This window comes from Gossypium hirsutum, chromosome D05 (assembly GCF_007990345.1).
Source record: "Gossypium hirsutum isolate 1008001.06 chromosome D05, Gossypium_hirsutum_v2.1, whole genome shotgun sequence".
Lineage (NCBI taxonomy): Eukaryota > Viridiplantae > Streptophyta > Magnoliopsida > Malvales > Malvaceae > Gossypium > Gossypium hirsutum.
This window is the reverse complement of record NC_053441.1, coordinates 27,340,408-27,359,546: the sequence shown is the minus strand read 5'-3', so window position 1 is coordinate 27,359,546 and position 19,139 is coordinate 27,340,408. Positions and strand designations below refer to the sequence as shown.

At 30.8% G+C, this 19,139-nt stretch overlaps 3 protein-coding genes across 6 annotated transcripts; 2 read left to right on the top strand and 1 right to left on the bottom strand.

The window, feature by feature from the left end:
- The first annotated feature begins 5,372 nt into the window (after positions 1-5,372).
- Positions 5,373-8,148, top strand: LOC107904894 (transcription factor IIIA). 3 transcript variants are annotated; one of them, XM_016831409.2, is made up of 6 exons: positions 5,373-5,604; positions 5,703-5,828; positions 6,594-6,882; positions 7,138-7,337; positions 7,482-7,625; positions 7,734-8,148. In XM_016831409.2, the coding sequence occupies exons 1-6, from the start codon at positions 5,482-5,484 to the stop codon at positions 7,887-7,889; spliced, it is 1,038 nt and encodes a 345-aa protein (XP_016686898.2). In that variant the 5' UTR covers positions 5,373-5,481; the 3' UTR covers positions 7,890-8,148. The 3 variants fall into 3 exon arrangements, with proteins under 3 accessions (XP_016686898.2, XP_016686897.2, XP_016686899.2); XM_016831408.2 differs by having other exon boundaries at positions 7,099-7,337; XM_016831410.2 differs by lacking the exon at positions 5,373-5,604 and adding an exon at positions 6,325-6,509 and having other exon boundaries at positions 5,697-5,828; positions 7,099-7,337.
- A 5,038-nt stretch (positions 8,149-13,186) lies between these two features.
- LOC107904895 (glycine-rich cell wall structural protein 2) lies at positions 13,187-15,356 on the top strand. Its single transcript, XM_016831411.2, has one exon. The coding sequence runs from the start codon at positions 14,444-14,446 to the stop codon at positions 15,158-15,160; it is 717 nt and encodes a 238-aa protein (XP_016686900.2). The 5' UTR covers positions 13,187-14,443; the 3' UTR covers positions 15,161-15,356.
- A 2,208-nt stretch (positions 15,357-17,564) lies between these two features.
- Positions 17,565-18,547, bottom strand: LOC107903115 (protein PHOTOSYSTEM I ASSEMBLY 2, chloroplastic). 2 transcript variants are annotated; one of them, XM_016829163.2, is made up of 4 exons: positions 18,178-18,547; positions 17,998-18,057; positions 17,861-17,907; positions 17,565-17,773 (listed from the first exon to the last, which is right to left on the bottom strand). In XM_016829163.2, exons 1-4 carry the CDS (start codon positions 18,304-18,306, stop codon positions 17,686-17,688), a joined length of 324 nt encoding a protein of 107 aa, XP_016684652.1. In that variant the 5' UTR covers positions 18,307-18,547; the 3' UTR covers positions 17,565-17,685. The 2 variants fall into 2 exon arrangements, with proteins under 2 accessions (XP_016684652.1, XP_016684653.1); XM_016829164.2 differs by having other exon boundaries at positions 17,565-17,756; positions 18,178-18,529.
- Between the last annotated feature and the right edge of the window lie 592 nt (positions 18,548-19,139).

The following is a 19,139-nucleotide window of genomic DNA, read 5'->3' as shown; positions in this document are numbered from 1 at the left end:
CACTTGATCAGATAAGTGTAGTTGAGGCTACCACTTATCACTTTGTCACTTGATCAGATAAGTATAACACTTATCACTTTTTCACTTGATCAGATAAGTATAGCACTTATCACTTTTTCACTTGATCAGATAAGTGTAGCTAAAGCTACCACTTATCACTTTATCTCTTGATCAGAAGTACTCAAATCCGGTGTTCCGCTTAATTTGATCATTTATTCGATTTTCACATTTTTATTTTACTCTCATTTCAACACTAAATACATTTCATCATACAATATATATTTCATAAAATTAACACTTAATCATTAAATTTCAGCCATATGAACTTATTATTTCATCATCTTTCCACACTTGTTTTCTATGCACATCACATAAGATATAAGCATATCATTCAACCATAGTCGCAAGCTAGTGTATTTAAACATAACTCTTTTTGGGGCTAACCACATGATAAACCATTTCAATGCATAACTTATAAATTTAACATAGCATAATCTAGCCACTACTTGGCCAAAGCCTAAGCATATACACCAAATATGTCAGTCAAATACACATATAGCATAAGCATTATAAGCATGGATGAGCACAACAATTATTCATGTATCAGGCTTACCAACATGTATTAATTAATAAACCATTCATGATATTATTTCATGCCAATCATATACCGAATATACCATACACGCATACTATGAAACTTTGTTTTCACACATGAGCTTAAACCATGACCAATAATGCACAAATATAAGCATCATTTCTATTTCATCGTTCATCAATTAAAATCAAGCATATGACCAATTATACACAAATCATTCATATATTTCCCAATTTTCCTCCTCCTCCTCTCCATTCCACATCCTTAATGTGTATAACACACTTAAACAACATTAGCTATAATTTTACTATTCACTCACATGTATATTCAAAACTATTTATCCGAGTCAGAGTCACTAAATTATTTTTATCCAGAGCTACAGAGCTCCAAATTAATATCTGTTAATTTTCCCTGAAACTAGACTCACATATCTTCATACCATAAAATTTTCAGAATTTTTGGTTCAGCCAAATAGTACAGTTTATTCTTTAAATTTTCCCCTGTTTCGCTGTCTGACAGTTCCGACCACTCTTCACTAAAAATTAATTATCTCATTTTACAGAATTAGGATGATGTTTTTGTTTGTTTATTCTAAAAATAGACTCATTAAGGATTCTAACCATATAAATTATAACTCATAATCATTTTTTTACAATTTGTAATGATTTTCCAAATTCAGAATAGGGGAACCCGAATTCATTCTGACCTTGTCTCACAAAATCTATTATATCTCATGATTTACAATTCCATTGCTCACACCGTTCTTTTATAAGAAACTAGACTCAATAAGATTTAGTTTCATATTTTATTCATCCTCTAATTCAATCTCTAAAATTTTTGGTGATTTTTCAAAGTTACACTACTGCTGCTGTCCAAAACTGCTTTAGTGCAAAATGTTGATTTCCATTTTGTCCCAAATTTTACAATTTATACAATTCGGTCCTTTCTCAATTAACACCTCAATTAATCTAATTTTCTCAATTAATACTTTACCTAGACATTATAAGTTGTTACACAACTATTGAAATTCAGAATTTCCACATATAACTCTATCTTCAACCTCTTTTACTATTAGGTCTCAAACATTCACTTTCTATTCAATTCTTTCTATAAAATCAGCATATGAACAATTTAAAGCTCTAATTTCATTATAAATCATCATAAAATTCCAGCACATATTCATATCAACTTTCAACTTCTTTCATAAAATCAAAAACTAATGAATTTAACAAGTGGGCCTAGTTGTAAAAGTCATAAAAATACAAAAATTTCAAGAAATAGTCAAGAATTGAACTTACTTGTAATAAAAATATGAAGAACCAGCTTGAAGAAGCCCTTCCATGGTGTTTTAGCTGATGAGAATTCAGAAAAATGAAGAGAAATCTAGATAATTTCACTTTGGTCCTAACTTTATTAAGCAAATTTTGCAATATTCTAATTTTGCCCTTAATTCTTCTTACTTTCTTGCTGATTTCATGCCTTTGCCGTCCAGCCCCTTTTAAGCCCTCTTCCTTTTTATCATTTAAGCTATTTAATCATTTTCCAAAATTTTGCATTTGTTACAATTTAGTCCTTTTTGTTCAATTAATTATCGGAACTTTAAAATTTCTTAACGAAACTTTAATACTAACTTTTTAACACTCCATAAATATTTATAAAAATATTTATGGCTCGGTTTAAAATCCCCGAGGTCTTGATACCTCATTTCGATTCTAATTATTTTAATATTTATTTCTAGTGCACTATTCACTATTTCAAAATTTTCCTAACTTCACATTTTACTTATACTTACTAAATTAATAATATTTTCTACCCATTTGTCGAATTTAGTGATCTCAAATCACCGTTCCGACACTTCTGAAAATTCAGGCCATTATATTTTTTTTCTCGTCTAATTTGTGGTCCCGAAACCACTGTTCCGACTAGGCCTAAAATCGGGCTATTACAAGTTAGCATATTAATTGAATGTTCATTCTCATCTCCAGAAGACTGGGATGTTGTATGTAATTCGTCTATTTGTAATTCATCTGTTTCAGTAGATATATCATTTTCAGAAGAAGTTGTTTCTAATAGGATTTCATTTAATTTTTGTTCTATCTCTTCTTCTAAGTTTAAGTTATTGATTTTTCTTTTGATTTTACAATATTTTGAGATATGTCCTGGTTTTCCACATCTATAACATTTTATTGTTTTGTCAATTTTGTTTTCTGTTTTTTGTTGTTTCATCCCTTTTCTGTATTTTTATATTTAGGTTTTTTATAATATTCTGAAATATTCTTTTTCCTATTTTTTTGGCTTTTCAGGGCAACATGTTTTAGAAGAAGAAGGCTCATTCCTGATGTCAAATTGGTGGCAGAATGATCCTAATTCCTTTCTACATTGATATCTTTCTTTCTTGAGTTGTTTTTATAATTTTAAATCTTGACAAATTTTTAGTCCTTCTTTTTGGGTGAAACTAATTAGTTCACCATATGTAAGCTTTTCATATGGAATAATGCCTTTGTAATTTTCTCTTATTTGATTCCTAACTTTTTCTCCTAATAATGTGGGAAGTCCTGCTAGAAATTTTTCTTTCCAAAATGGTTGTTGGTTATCAGATCTTTGCATGACTCTAGTCATAAAGACATCTTTATACCATTTAAAATCGGTTAATTTTTTACATGTTAAATTTGATAATAATTCTGAATTTCTATCTTTAAGATGAGAAGGATCTCCAATAAAGTGTTTAGAGAATGAGAAAACTAAAGTTGCTACTGCATCTTGGATTTCTCTTCCTTGTTCGTCTAAAATAATTCTATCCGGCCCATTCAAAATAATTTTCTAACTCCGCCACATGCTAGGTAAGATAGATTTTAACCTATTCACAATTTCCTTAGTCAGGATTTTATATGGTACTGTGCATAAATTGGTGGGGCAAAATTTTAAAATAGACTTTGCATTAGCCTTATTGGGAATAGGATCAAATAGTGTCCGGTAAAAGAAAGGACATAGTTTACCACCACTAAAAACTCCCGGTATCAAGCTGCAAACTGATTGCCCAACCACATCTCATTATTTCTGATAGAACTGAGCATGTAATCCATTTTCCACTAGGCTTTAAGAGGTCACACGTCAAAGAGAGCTTTTTTGATCTCTTCCATTGTCATATCAACATTTAAAGGGAAAACTCCATAATAATAGCTAATTGCTTTAACTTCCAACTTATTTCCCTCGAAGCACCATAATGTATCTTCAAAGAAAAGAGCTCTAATTTGGTCCTTCCGTCTTCTACAAAGAGCTTTACTATGGAAGAATCTAGTATTACAGTCATCTTTTCCATACCAGTCCATCCGAGATTTTTGTCACCACAATAGCTCTTCTTGATCAAGAGCAGTCTCCAACTCAATATTCAAGTCTCGATCCACCTTTTCTAGCTTACAAGAGTGATGCCTCTTGAGTGCTGCTTATACACTCTGAAGTTTCGCTATCAACTTCTGTTTCTTGAACCGAATGCTCCCAAACACTTGTGAGTTCCACTGTCACAGCAGCTGCAAAGTGCTTTATCGTGTTTGACAAAGCTTTGTGATTGTCCCAATTTGCCTAAACTTGCTCATTGAAACCAATATGTGAAAGCCATCCGGAGAAGTAGTGAAATGGTTTAACTTTAGTGTCTCTGCTATGATTTAGAGTCTTCAGTAACAGAGGTCTATGATTTGGCTTTATTCTTGGCAGATGATACATTATCAACATAGGCTCCAGTAGTTCCCAAGCCAAATTACGTTATACTTTATCAAGACGTTCATAGGGGACCCTCCACTCCTTGTAAATTTGGGTCCTGTGAAACCAAGATCCTTCAGGTTATTATTAAACACAAAATTCTTAAAAGCTTGCAGCTCAACTTCCGGAACCACCCTGTGTCTCATTCTCGTGTAATAAAGCATTAAAATCTCCAAGTATGATCCATACTATCGTTGACTGATGAGCAGCACAACTTAATCTCTCCCATAATAGTCTTCGTCTCATACCATTCGGGATACCATACATTGTTGTGAAAAAGAATTTCAATTTATCAAATTTAAAAATGGACTAGAGTATTGAAGAAATTCATAATACTTCTACTATAATATGCTTTATATATACCACATGATTCTCAATCTAGTGTACATTTTGAATTAAATTTTTTTTATTCTTAAGTATTTTATAAAATTTGTAATATGAATTACTTTTATACATTTTTTTTGTGTTTTTAAACTTTTCTATTTTTTTCCTTATTTTTTTTGTTTTAATAAATAATGTTTATACTAAATATTTTGAATTTTGAAATTTTTTTTAACTTTTTTAAACATTACATAGCTTTAATCTTAGTTCACCAATCTATTTTCATTTTTCAAGAGTTTTCTATTTATAAAACTATTTATACTTCTTTTTTCCGAAAAATCATCCATACTTTTGAAACTTAATTAGCATATTATTTTATTCTATTATTTACTTATTTTTTTTATTTTTTATTACATTTATTTTATTAATCCATTTTATTTAGTACACGTGACTATCATGTTAATAAAAAATAACTATAAATGAACATTTCATTTTATATTTTATATTTTACATTTAAATTGTAGTACAAAATTTAGTATTAATGCAATTTTATTGAACAATTACAAATATTGTTAAATTTTTATATATTAAGTACTTTTTATTAAAACAAAAGCATTTAGAAATTCAATATTTTCAACAAAATTGGATGGGCCAAGGCCCAATCCTGTCTATTAAAACATTACCTTCCAAGGCAAATACTTGGGTAATTAGGCTATATATGAACATCTTGTGTCTCCAGCGTAGGATTTCCAGAGCGGCGCGCCTGTTTGCTGTCCTTAACAACCAGTCTCCGCGAAAATCCATTAAAAATGGAAGAAGAAAAAGTAGGAGGAGCCATCTTCAAAGACATAAGGCGTTATTACTGCGAATTTTGTGGAATCTGCAGATCTAAGAAGTCTCTCATCAACTCCCACATTCTCACTCATCATACGGTACCTGCCAATGGCTTCTTCTTTCTTTTCCCTTTTCAATTCAAATTGGCTTTAATTCTGAAGATTTATTTTTGTTTTGAACTGTGGGTTTGGTTCAGGACGAAGTAAACAAAGGGGGAAAGGAAGAAGAGGGAGCTTCATCGTCAAATACATGTGAAGAGTGCGGTGCTTCTTTCAAGAAGCCTGCTTATTTGAAGCAACACTTGCAAAGCCACTCGCTTGAGGTACTTTTTAACTTGTAATTAGTTTCACGGTCAAAAAGTTTTTTTTTTTTAATAATCCTTTTGATTGCCCAATAACTAATACTTTGTTAACTTAATCTTAGTTGATTCTTTGCTATCTGCCATATTTAGATATATAGAAGAATGATAGTTTTTGAAGATTTGGCTTACTCATAAACCAACTTCACGGTTTAACATGATTTTGGTATTTGTTTTATTTGCCTTAATTTTATAGCAATTTTAAACAATCATATGATAAGTGACTAAACAACCTATCTCTGTATCATGATGTCTTGTATCTTATTACCACCTCTCTTACCTGTTTGAGTGTAGGATACGAGTATATGTTTGATATGGATAAGCTCAATTGTTTTAAGTTTATTTATATATTTGGAGGATCATACCTTCATGCTATGCAAGACAAGGTTGCAATAGTGAAATTGAAGAGCCTGTGTAACATAGATTACCACTTATGATTTATGACATACTTTTTTTGCAGGAGCCAATTCATTTTATAATGTAACCAATGGATGTTATAGCGTGAAGCATTGGATCCCACAAAAAGAACTCCAAAATGCGAGAGGCTAAATTGTTGTAACTTGAATGGACCAGTATCAGGTTGGGAGACCTCCTGAGAAGCTCCATCAAGTGAGCCTCAATCACGCGGTGTGGTATACTTTTGAGGTTTGAAGACTTGTTAATGTGCATGCATGCATCAATATTGGTTGCTATGTACTAGTAATTCTAATAATCTTTCTTTTGTTACAGAGGCCATTTGTTTGTTTGGTTGAAGATTGTCATGCTAGCTACAGGAGGAAAGACCACTTGACTCGCCACCTTCTTCAGCACCAAGGAAAACTCTTTAAGTGTCTGATTGAGAATTGCAATAGAGAATTTGCATTTCAAGGCAATATGAAAAGGCATTTAAAAGAGTTTCATGATGAAGAGTCATCTGACTTGGATGCTGGAAGTCAGAAGCAATATGTCTGCCAAGAAGTAGGATGTGGAAAGGTGTTCGAATTTAAGTCAAAGCTTAAAAAGCACGAGGATTCTCATGGCAAGTTTCTTTTCGTTTACAGATTTCAAATTTGTAGCAAAGTGTCTTATTTCATGTTTCTAAAACTGAGTGGCATTCATAATATAATATCTTAATTCATTTTAATCTTATATTCCTTATTTTTAAAAAAGAAAAAGAAAAAGAAAACAGGCATGCACTCTTTGATTGAATTGTAGTAGTCAACATGTTGTCTGATGAATGCCTTAATTGTTATAGTTAAGCTGGATTCAGTGGAAGCCTTCTGTTCTGAACCAGGTTGCATGAAGTATTTTACTAACGAGCAATGCCTTAAGGCTCATGTGCTATCTAGCCATGCATATATTAACTGTCAAATATGTGGAGCAAAGCAGCTGAAAAAGAACATCAAGAGACACCTCCGATCACATGAACCAGGAGGGGTTGAATCAGAGAGAATTAAGTGTAATTTTGAGGGTTGTCTTCATACATTTTCAAATGTAAGATGTTGTGAACCTTGGATTAATTTACACATAAGAAGTTGAATGTGAAATTTTTGGACTAATCGAGTATTCATACTACAATCATTTTTTGATCAATTACATTTTTCTTCTTCACTGACATGTTGAAATATTCTTTTACAGAAATCAAATCTTAGCCTGCATGTCAAGGCTGTGCATGAAGAACTCAAGCCTTTTGCATGTAGTTTCTTTGGTTGTGGTATGAGATTTTCATACAAGCATGTTAGAGACAACCATGAGAAATCAGGGTGCCACGTTTATACTCCTGTAAGTTATTTGTTATCAATGGCTCAATTCTATTGTAGGTTTTCGTCTTGTGTTGCTATTTTTCATGTTAAACAAAGTTTTATGGTTTTTGAACTGTTTCTTGTGCAGGGCAACTTCCTGGAGACTGATGAGCAGTTCCGCTCAAAGCCAAGGGGCGGGCTGAAGAGAACATGCCCCACTGTGGAAATGCTTGTTCGAAAAAGAGTAACTCCACCACAAATGGATGCAACGATGGATCTGGGGCCAGCTCCTGCTTGTTCGTAATGTGGATAGGATGAGTAACCTCTGAGTAGTTTGGTACTTGAGTTGAACAACGTGCTGTGGAAACCATAGCTGTATTGAACTTTTCTTGTATCTGCTATCTCAACCTATCCTTGTAGCGGTAGGTGTAAGTATTCTTAATTTTTTATTAGTTGATGTAAGCCTTTTTTTTTTTTTTTTTGGAATTGCTACATGCCGTTTTCTTCAATAGGAAAACTTTGTAATGAATGGGATGTATATTAATAATATAGTGGGTTCTATATTTATTCTTGTAAGATTATAGTTGTTATTCTTGTAAGATTATAGTTGTTCTTTTTTCTCTGTGAATGCGCTTATTTCCGATGAAACAAAGGCAAACATGTCCTAAGCAGAATGCTCGAAAGAAAGCTATAAAACAATGAATGGAGGAACGGCAAGCAAGAAGGAACATCAAAAGGACGCTACATGAAATGATTGCCTGAAACATAAGGAATGGTTGAATATATTGGATGCTAAATATCTTTACATCTCTTTTTTATGTTTTGTTTTTTCTAAATTTAGTTTCCTTGTCTTAATTATATGGCTTAATGGTAAATTTGGTCACTAACATTTACATGTTTTTGTCAAAATGACCCTAATTTTGAGCTTTTTTTGGTCATCAACTTTTGTTTTATTTTTTAAATTGCTTTTATTTAACAGATTTGATGCAAGTATCGTTAAAAAATAATTAACGGGGATGATGTAGAATATTTTTACTAAGATGTAATTTATTACTGAGGTAATCTAATAAGATAATTACATTTGAAAAATAATAAAATAAATAAAACATACATGAAATTAAAAAAAAACTCTTAATTTAAAGAAAATTAAAGTAATTATCTAGAAAAAGTTTCAAAATGAATGCATACGTTTGTTTACTAGAGGTTTTAAAAATATACTTAATAAATCAAACCGAAAATATTGAATGTGTGCATTCATTTTGAAACTTTTTTTAGATAATTACGTTTATTTTCTTTAAATAAAGAGTTATTTTTTTAACTTCATTAATTATTTATTTTATTATTTCTCACATGTTATTATTTTATTGGGTTATCTAAGTAATAAATTACATCTCATTAAAAATATTCTACATATGAAATTCCACATTATCCGGTTAATTTTTTTAATGAGAATTTTATCAAATCTATTAAAAAAAGGCAATTTGAAAAAAAAAAGAATAAATGTTGATGGCGAAAAAAGACTAAAAAATACAATTAAGGCCATTTTGACAAATCGTGTAAATGTTAGTGGCCAAATTTGTCATTAAGCCTAATTATAATAAAGATAAACTATCTGAGTCGTCCTACTTTTAAGCCGTTTTTATTTTGGTCATTTAAAATAAAATTATTGTAATTTTGTCACTTAATTTTTGAAGTGCTTTCATTTTAGTCACCTATGTATTACATCTTTAATGGCGGTTAATTATATACGCCACAATTGTTTACACTTTCATTTTGGGTACCCAATTTCTAGGTCGCGTTTATTTTGATCACCCAAGTTCTAAGTTGTTTTTATTTTAGTCACTTAAAAATACATTTTTTTAAGTATAGGTTAAAGTAAAGAAATATTAAGCATTAAAATGAAAAAAAACTGTAAAAATTAAAATAATACACCAAAAAAAATTGTGTTATAGAGAAATTTATCATGAACCTTGAACCTTTCCTTTTTGCTCGAACAATTGAACCAAGTTATGACAACTTATTTATATAGGTCATCAACTGTTTTTTTAAAGAATTGGCTGACTGACATGCACGCAAATACACGGGCATATCCATATTAAAACTTGCAATATCCTCTGATAAATACTAATAAATTCTGAATAGAATTACACTTATATGTGCATGGAAAATAATTATCTTTTGCAAGAAAAAGGATCTAACTTTTTATTTTAAATTACACTAATATTTTATTTACACAATTAAGATTATATTAATTAAACATTAAAAGCATATTATAAAATTGTCTAAAATTCTAATTCTCCTCGAAAAGTAAGATGTAGTATCATTCTACTTGAAAAGGTGTTATGATAACTTTTTATCGACATTACATGATAGATGGAAAGTAATGTGCTCACGGGTCATTTGCCTTAGTGGTATAAATAATTTAATTACTATTTAATAGTAATTATTTTTCATTAAGAAAGATGTAATAACTACTATTATATAAAATAGGATAATATTGAGAGAACAATTTTATTCCAAATAGATTTAATGATATTCTTTATTTCTACGAGGGTAACACACTTGTGACAATATCATTAGACGGACTCTTATTGAGTAACTTTCGTAAAAGTATATAATAAGGGAGAGATCAATCATGACTAAATAATGTTGTAATTAACAAGGGAAGAGCCGGAAGTTAATTACCAATTATTTGAGCCCCTTACGTATATATATCCAATCGGTTCCTCTGCTAGCTTTAGATAACTGGAAACAAATTGCATGTAGAACCAATAATATGAAATAAATGAAAATGATGAAATAAAAGAAATAGATAGCACATAACACTATCCGCATTGAATGCGTTTTCTCAATAAGTACAAAAGATGACTTAGAAATTAATTTAGGTTCTTCAAATTATTATTTCATTAATTGTAATTATTAATTGAAGTTCAAAGTAAGAAATAAATCAATTAATTATCACAAATTTGTTGAATAAGGAACTTAAATATATTTTCCTCATAGATTCTAATAAACTAAAGTTTCAATGACTTTAATGAAATTATAATTGTATTAAAAAAATAATTTAATTAAGAAATTAATTTAGTGACTTTAATTAATTAAATTAGTTGATTAAATAAATAATATTTTAGAAAACAAAAAATAAATAATAGACTGAATAAAAGTCTAGATAACACTTATAATTTGACCCAATACATGAAAAGTCTAATTAGGCCTCATTACATACAACGGGCAGGAAACCCTAGTATCTTATAGGGTGTCTCTTCAATTCTTATACTTCTACTTAGGGTAGAAGTTGTATTTTCAATAAAAAATTATTATTTAGTTAGACCTAATTTGAATATAACTCTTGTACTAATTCTCATTAAATAGGAACTATGTGTTAATTTTTACACTCATTATTCTACGTCACTATTCTTTCAAAAAATAGTGGAAATCTACTTTACAGAATAAAGTTTCCATTCTATGCAATTAATTTGTGACACTTTGAGCTCATGCTCAAAGTACTTCGTGGTTCGAGAGTAACAAAGAAAGTCGTTAAGTATAAAGTCAGGATCAACCTAAACTGCCTCGTGCAAAGTACACGTATAATTTCGGCTAATGTTTATTAATATAAACATCACAATAGCTCGATTTTAAAGAAAAATTTAAACTTCCACTAGGCCTGAAAAATTATTTTCTAAATCGATTTTTCCAACAGTCTTACTTTTGAGAAACAATTAAAATTTTAAAGAGTTCGAGTAAGAAAGCAGCCTTACACCTGATTTTACACATTTATTTAATTTTAGTTCAGAAATAATTTAAACTATATTTTGGATTATTAATCGTTTGGCACAAGATCAATTAGAGAAACATATTTGTATGTAATTGAAGAATTTATTAAAATGCTTGACACTTAAAAATAAAGTACTAAAAAATTAAATTAAAATATCAAAATATTATCTCATTATCCATCACAGTAATCTTTTATCGTTGTTGAATATTTTTAATTTTCTAATATCCAAGTAATGAAATCGCTTAGGTCTCTTTTAAAACTTTATGATAAGCTACATATTATCGTACATACATATTTTTCTCCTTGTAACGAAGAATATAGAACAAAGATTTGTAAGAGAAGAACGGAAATTGAGTAGGACGTGAAAGCACGAAGTGCAGGTGTTGAAGTGAAATATTGATAATTTCTCTGATAATTTGCAAGGAAAGTGTAGATTGAACTTTACAAATTGCTAGTTTGTGGCTGAATTTTCTTTTTGTGGGTTTCAAAGTTGTAGCTTTGCTGATTAGATTTCACTTTTAATGTTTTGATATGAGATTTGGATTTCCCTTTGATTTGTGGTTTCTGTTTGATTATTAGTTAAATCAAGTTACTTGTTTTTAATGCAGTTTTTCATCTCAGTTTTGTTCATCTCGTTTGAGTTTTAATAATTTTTGGATGATTTAAGGGATAAAACAAGGGATTCTCTCGAAAAGTTAAACGGACAAAACAAGTAATTAAATATTTAAATGGGTGACATTTTTTTAAAAAATATCACATATTTAAAATTTTCATTTATTTTACTTTTAATTTAGAATAACTTTTTAAGATTTATATTTTTATAATGTCACGCCAGATCAGTAAGTAAAAGTGAGATGTCACTCCATGTCAACAAAAAAGTTGACCATTAGTTGACTAACGGTTTCCATCCAAACCAAGCTTATTTGACAAAAATCGAAACGATAAGGTTGACATTGTGAAAAGAAAAAGATAAGGAGAACACTGTGAGAGGTAGTAAATGTTAAGGGCAAATATTGTTATTATGCCTATTTTATTTGCATAACTAGGATTAGATTGATTAAAATAATAAAAGCAAATTCCAAAAGTGTCCAAAATATTTCATATTATGCTCGAAAAGTAAGATTACTTAAGGAAAATGTGATATTTACTTCTTACATTTACGAATATTGATATTGTTGAGAATGTGAGACGATAGCCTCAGAGGAATGCTTGAAATCCAAACATGGTAATTAATCACATTCTAGAGTCTTACATTACCATCGAGATTGTAAGATTTTGAAAACCAAACACCCCCTTAAAGTTATAGGTTTTATTTTCTTCATCATAATGCAAAAAGCTGTATTGAATTTGAAAATTCTAGGTTTATTAACAATTGTGGAATTAGTGAAAGCTTTAGAAACCCCGTAAACTAAAAGTGCAAAAAGGTTAGAATGCGAACTTCTTTCAAGATTGTTGTTCCTATAGTTATTGAACAATTTAAAATTTTTGAAGAATAATAAATGATTAACCAAACTCATCTTATGATGAACCCGCATTAAATAAAGCAAAAATTAACATGAAATAATATTTTTACGATATACTTTTGAAGTGGTTTCAAGGAGGTAAGATTTTGATGTTTTAATCTAAGCATCTTATAATTTAAGAATGTAAATCAATATTTTAAAATAACATTATATATTTAAACGCATTTAAATAAATAAAAATTCCTGAAAAACCCTAACTAACTATTTATATATATTATAGATTATAAATAATTAATAAAATATAAAAAATATTTTATTGTTACACAAGAATTCACAATTTTCAAATTCAATTTATATCCTAACTCTAAATATATAAAAAAAGAAATTAAATCTAAGTAGTTTTATTTGTTTTCCCTTTTGAATTTTGAAAGAAGCGTCAATTAACCTTTTTCTTTGCTCTTTTCTTTTTGCTTTTCACTTGGAATTCTGCTTCTGCTGACACATTCTCATACAACAAACAAAAGAAACATGGCCGAAGAAACTCCAGCCCAAGAATCCCGCTATTGCAGCAGCGGCGCCGACGGTGATCGACTCTGACTCACCTGCTGGTTTAGAGCCCTTCCCTTCTCAGCCAGCCAGCCAGCCATACCATCTCGTGTAGCATCTGAAAATGAAGAGAAGACACCGCGGCCTCTGAGTTGCAGCCGGAGTCGGATGGAGAAAAAAGAGACGGGAGCACCACCAGAACTAGTGCTCAAGAAGCTAGGAGGTGTTGTTGAAGAGAAAAAGTCTTTCAAACAGGAATGCAAATATCTGATTTCGAAAAGGAAATTAAGTTTTGGAAGCAGTTTGGTAAAGAAGCAACAGACTCTAACCTTTCAATTCAGAATCCAAGGGTGAAGAAAACCCAGAACCCAATCCAACGAGCTATGAATACAATTATTTTGACTTATAATGCAATTTTTTATTTTCAAGCTCATCAACCCAAAACTACAATCGTATTTGCCACCAAAGATTGTTGAAACTCGAAACCGAATGTCAAAAACATGCAATTCTAATCCTAAAACAACCAAACGGTACTGGTTCGTATATTGTATGGTTTTTGAAACTTTGGTCCCTCACTCCATGATGGAACATGGGTTGTATTTGCCACTAAAACATTGTTCTGAAAGTCAAAACCAAATGCCGGTGACTACAATATATCTACATGCATATAAGTTTTAATAAAACTTTAATATTTTGCCCACAGTTGTTACGAATTCTTCTCAACAAAGAAAATCTTCAAGTCAAACGTGGGATATAGAATAAGACTTTTTTATGCTAATATTGCATGGAGAAGACTACGTAAGTCCACCGCCATCACCATCATCACCTACACCCCTAACAAGTCCCAAGAGCATACACACTTTCCCTTCGCTTATAATCCTCTTCTCGACCTTCTTTTTGTGACAAAACTACTAGAATTTAAGCTAACTTGGAGATATTTGAATAATTAATTTCTAAGGGTGGGTTAAAATATTAATTTCAAGTTTCTTGTTTTGATTTGTAACACCTATAAATAGGGTGCTCGGCCTTAACCCACTTTCCATCAACAAGGCTTGCTTTAATTGCGGTTTGAATATGGGAAATTCTAGGGTTATTGGTGCTGCATTCTTGGTTCTGCTCATTGTGGATTTAGCTTTCGCTGCAAGGTCACTTAGTGGTGGTGGAGGAGGAGGAAGTGGTGGAGGTGGAGGTGGCGGAGGGGGTGGTGCCACAGGTTCTGGATATGGTTCAGGGTATGGTTCCGGGAGTGGTTCCGGATATGGCTCAGGAGCTGGTGGTCTTGGACAAGGTGGAGGTGGAGGTGGGGGTGGGGGTGAAGGAGGCGGTGGTGGTGGGGGTGAAGGATCAGGGTACGGGTCTGGGTATGGGTCAGGATCCGGATCGGGGTATGGGTCTGGTGGTGGGATAGGAAGTGGTGGAGGAGGTGGCGGTGGTAGCGGAGGTGGCGGCGGCGGAGGTGGTGGCAGTGGAGTAGGGTCTGGATCCGGTTACGGAAGTGGGTCTGGATCCGGATACGGAAGTGGCGTTGGTGGTGGCAACGGTGGAGGAGGTGGTGGCGGCAGTGGCGGTGGTGGAGGTGGTGGCAGTGGAGGAGGGTCGGGATATGGGTCCGGATCCGGATACGGAAGTGGGTCTGGATATGGAAGTGGAAGTGGTAGCGGTGAAGGAGGAGGCGGAGGTGGTGGCAGTGGAAGTGGAGGAGGTGGAGGTGGAGGCAGTGGTTCGGGCCAAGGATCCGGCTATGGAAGTGGTTCAGGTTATGGCTCCGGGTATGGTAGCGGTGGAGGGTGATTTCCCACATAGGTTCAAACTAAGGTTGAATTCTAGTTGCTACTTATCGTTCTGTAATCTTCAAAATAAAGTGCAGTGTTTGCCTACGAACACTGCATGTAAATGTTTTAAAGACTTCCAAGTCTTTTGTAATCATATCTAAATATGTGTTATCCTAATATTTCAAATAAAATAAAACTTTTATTTTTTACAACTATGTATTCGTGTCATGTATTCATTTTTTTTTCACTTCGTCTCGTGTTTTTCGTGTATTTTAGTGTAATGTTCGTGTATTTGGTTTGTTTAAAATCGCTTGTTCATCTCTTTATTTTTTAGGGTAAACAACACAACTAGTCACTAAACTATTAGCATGTTTCTTTTTTAGTCACCCAATTATGAAAATTTTCAATTTAGTCACTAACATTTTAGATCATTTCTATTTTGGTCACTCACATTTTATATCGTTTTTGTTTTTGCCACAGCCGTTAAATGGTTAAAGGAAGTGATAATGTGGCTATTTTTCTAATTGGTATATAACACATTAAGTCCTCAATACTTGCATATTCTATCAATTTGATCCTAATTCTAAATAATTCAATAAAGTTGACCATCCACATTTACGAATTCTATCAATTTGATCCTCAAGCGTATATAATTAAATATAATTATATTTAAGCACATATAATTAAATCTTGAGTCTCATATTTAGTGTAGATATCTTTTTCTCCTTGTCGGTAGATTATTAGATGCAACGAAGAAGATGGAACAAAGATTTGTGAGAGAAAAACTAAAACTGAGTGAAGGAAAGTAAGAAGTGCAGATATTGAACTGAAATACTGATAATTTCACTTATAATTTTAAAGAAAAGCGTAGATTGATCTTCCGAAATTTCCAATTTGTGGCAGATTTTTGTTTTCATGGGTTTCAAAGTTGTAGCTTTAATGTCTAGATTTCTTTTTAAATGTTTTGATTTGAGATTTGGATTTCTCTTTGATTTGTAGTTTATGTTTGATTTATTAATTAAATCAAGTTAATTGTTATTAATGCAAAGTTTCATTTGTATTTTGTTCATCTCGTTTGAATTTTAGTAATTTTTAAATGATTTAAAAGATAAAACAACATATTTTGTGAAAAGATTCAACGGATAAAACAAGTAATTAAATTTTGAAATTTTAAAATGATTTTTATTTTTAAAAAAACTATCAAAATTTTTAAAATTTTCTCTTTTTTAATTTTTAATATTTATATTTTTATAATGCCACGTTAGAATGAAGTGTCATGGCATTGATAACTCTCATATTTAGAGTTATGCTAGTGTAATTTTTAGATAATGATATGATACAATCTCAAAGTATCATATTCAGTATTTTAATAACCGAACCGATGGTTGAACATGTTAGACTAACAATCCTCGATTCAACTAGTTCAACAGTCGGACCAACAATAATTAAATAATTAAAAATTCATAAAAATCTGTAAATTAAAAAGGTAATATATATATATGAAATCTATTTTACTTTAAATCTTTAGATTTTTATAATTTTATAATTATTTATTTAATTATTATTGGTCCAACGGTCGAACCGTTTGAATCGAGAACTGAACAATCTTAAAAAGAAATTGTTTAAAAATTTTAAAGCGTATTCTAGTGTAATGTTCGTGTATTTGGTTTGTTTAAAAACGCTTTTCGCATAAAATAAATTCAAGATAATAATCTATTCATCTCTTTATTTTTTAGGGTAAACTATAGAACTAGTCATTGAACTATTAGTGTGTTTCTGTTTTGGTCTCCAAATTATGAAAAATTTCAATTTAGTCACTAACATTTTAGTCACCTTATCAAATTTTTAAATTTTGCAAGTTCAAGGATGAAAATGGACTTAATTGTTAAGTTCAAGTGCCAATGTGAAACAAAAAAAGTACATGTACCAAAGTGGACCTAGTTGTCAAGTTTAGATGTCAATATAAGCCTATTTGCCAAGTTTAGGGGCCAAAAGTTATATTATCCCCATTTTTTTCACGGTCATTATTAGAATGGGCTTAAATGAATAACAATTTTCAAGTTCAGAGGTAAAACTAGATAAAAAAAGTTTAAAGACCAATGTGGACCTACTTGTTAAGTTTAGGGACCAAAAATTATATTATCCTTTTTTTATTTTTTGCTATTCTTAAATTTTGAGGGTTAAAATGAAAAATAAAAGAATTATATTAAAAACTCAAAAAAGAAAAAGCCAAATCAGAAAAACCCATAGCTATGGAAACTTGATATAATTTTTAATTGAATAACAATTTGATATCATTTGATTTAAGAAAGAAAAGTTTATGATATTTAGATTTTGGAAATTTTAAGTTTTAAAATGGATTTTAAATCTAAAATTTATCTCGAATTTGAATGTAAATTTATTTAAATTTGAAAAACCGAACCTAAATCGTAAGATTATAATTTAATGATGAGTATGGGAGAGTTAGGAAGATTAAAATAAAAATAAGAAGTAAAGTGAGTGGGAAGATTAGATACAATATGTTGGATGAAAATCTCAAACTCTTTATCTTTCTCCTCTTTGCTCAGGTGTCAGCCCTCCTTGCCCACAATTAGGACAACTTTTCAGCCCAAATCCTTGGCAATCAAAGCATCTGAAACAATTAGTTTTCTCTTATAAGAATCAAATTTATCTCTATATACATTTATTCTTAAATCATATATATATATATATAACTCACTTCCATCTCTCGAAGATGTTGCCATTCTTTTTGTTTTTTCCTGTTCCCTGTAAACCCAATAAAATTGATATGAATTAGCTAAAAGAATACTTGATTTTCTTGTAACATTTTTTCTTGGGTTGAAGAAAGCACAACACCTTACACCCAGGACACTCTATAGCTCCTTTGCCTCCACATTTCTGGCATCTTTTCAAGATCTGTAATATGTATATATAGTGTGAATGATTTCAATGTATACTAATAAATCATATATTACATGATCTTATATGCAGTAAATAAGCTTATCAATTAGAAGAGGAGAAAGAGAGTTTAATTACCGAGTTTAAGGGACCAGATTTTGCAGCAAAGACAGGGAAAGCTCTGGGTTTAATTAGCTGCTTATTTCCATTAATTAGCATCCCAGGAGTGTATTGAGGAAGATGAGGTAAAGCTGAGAGATTTGCCATCGTGAGATGAGAGTGGAATGAAGTGCTGAACCTATGAACTTGTAAACAAACAAAGAAAGTAGCACCACAAAATATTTATTTTTAATTGAGGCTGAAGAGAACTGGATAAAGGATGCCATCACTTATTATATATGAAGACCACTTGGCTTGCCTACCCGACATTATATCTCCCTCTCTCTATCACTCAAATCCATTGCAGCCTAAACCTTATTTCTTTTTGGTTAATATAATTTTTTTCTCCATTTTGGTATTTGTATCTTTTTTTTCTATTTTAGTATTTAAATTTAACCATTAAATTTATTTTGATCCTTATATTTTAAAAAAAATGTATAAGTTCAATAATATAATATTCTAAAATTATATCATGACATTACTTAAAAATAATAGACCTAATGATAAATAAATCAAAATAGACTTTTACACTTTTCTAATTAATTTGAAGGACCAAAATAAAACCTAATTAGTAAATTCATGTACTAAAATAGACTAAAAACCAAAATAAATCTAATTGCAGTCAAAATTTGCATTAACCCTTTATTTTTCAAAACCTTCATCGTATATATGGGTTAAAATACCTCTTCAATCCCTCTAATTTTTAATATTGAGTAAATTTGTTCTTTTTTAAAAAAAAAATCAGAGCAATTTAATCATTATTGATTTCAAAATTGAGCAACTAAGGACAATTAATCACATTGTTAATGCTTTTCATCAATTTTACATAAATTTGACTAGTATAATAACAAATTTAGCTCCCATAATGTACACATTCTATCAATTTGGTCATGATTTAACAAATTTAGCACACAATATTTCTATAAATGTGTAAATGTTGA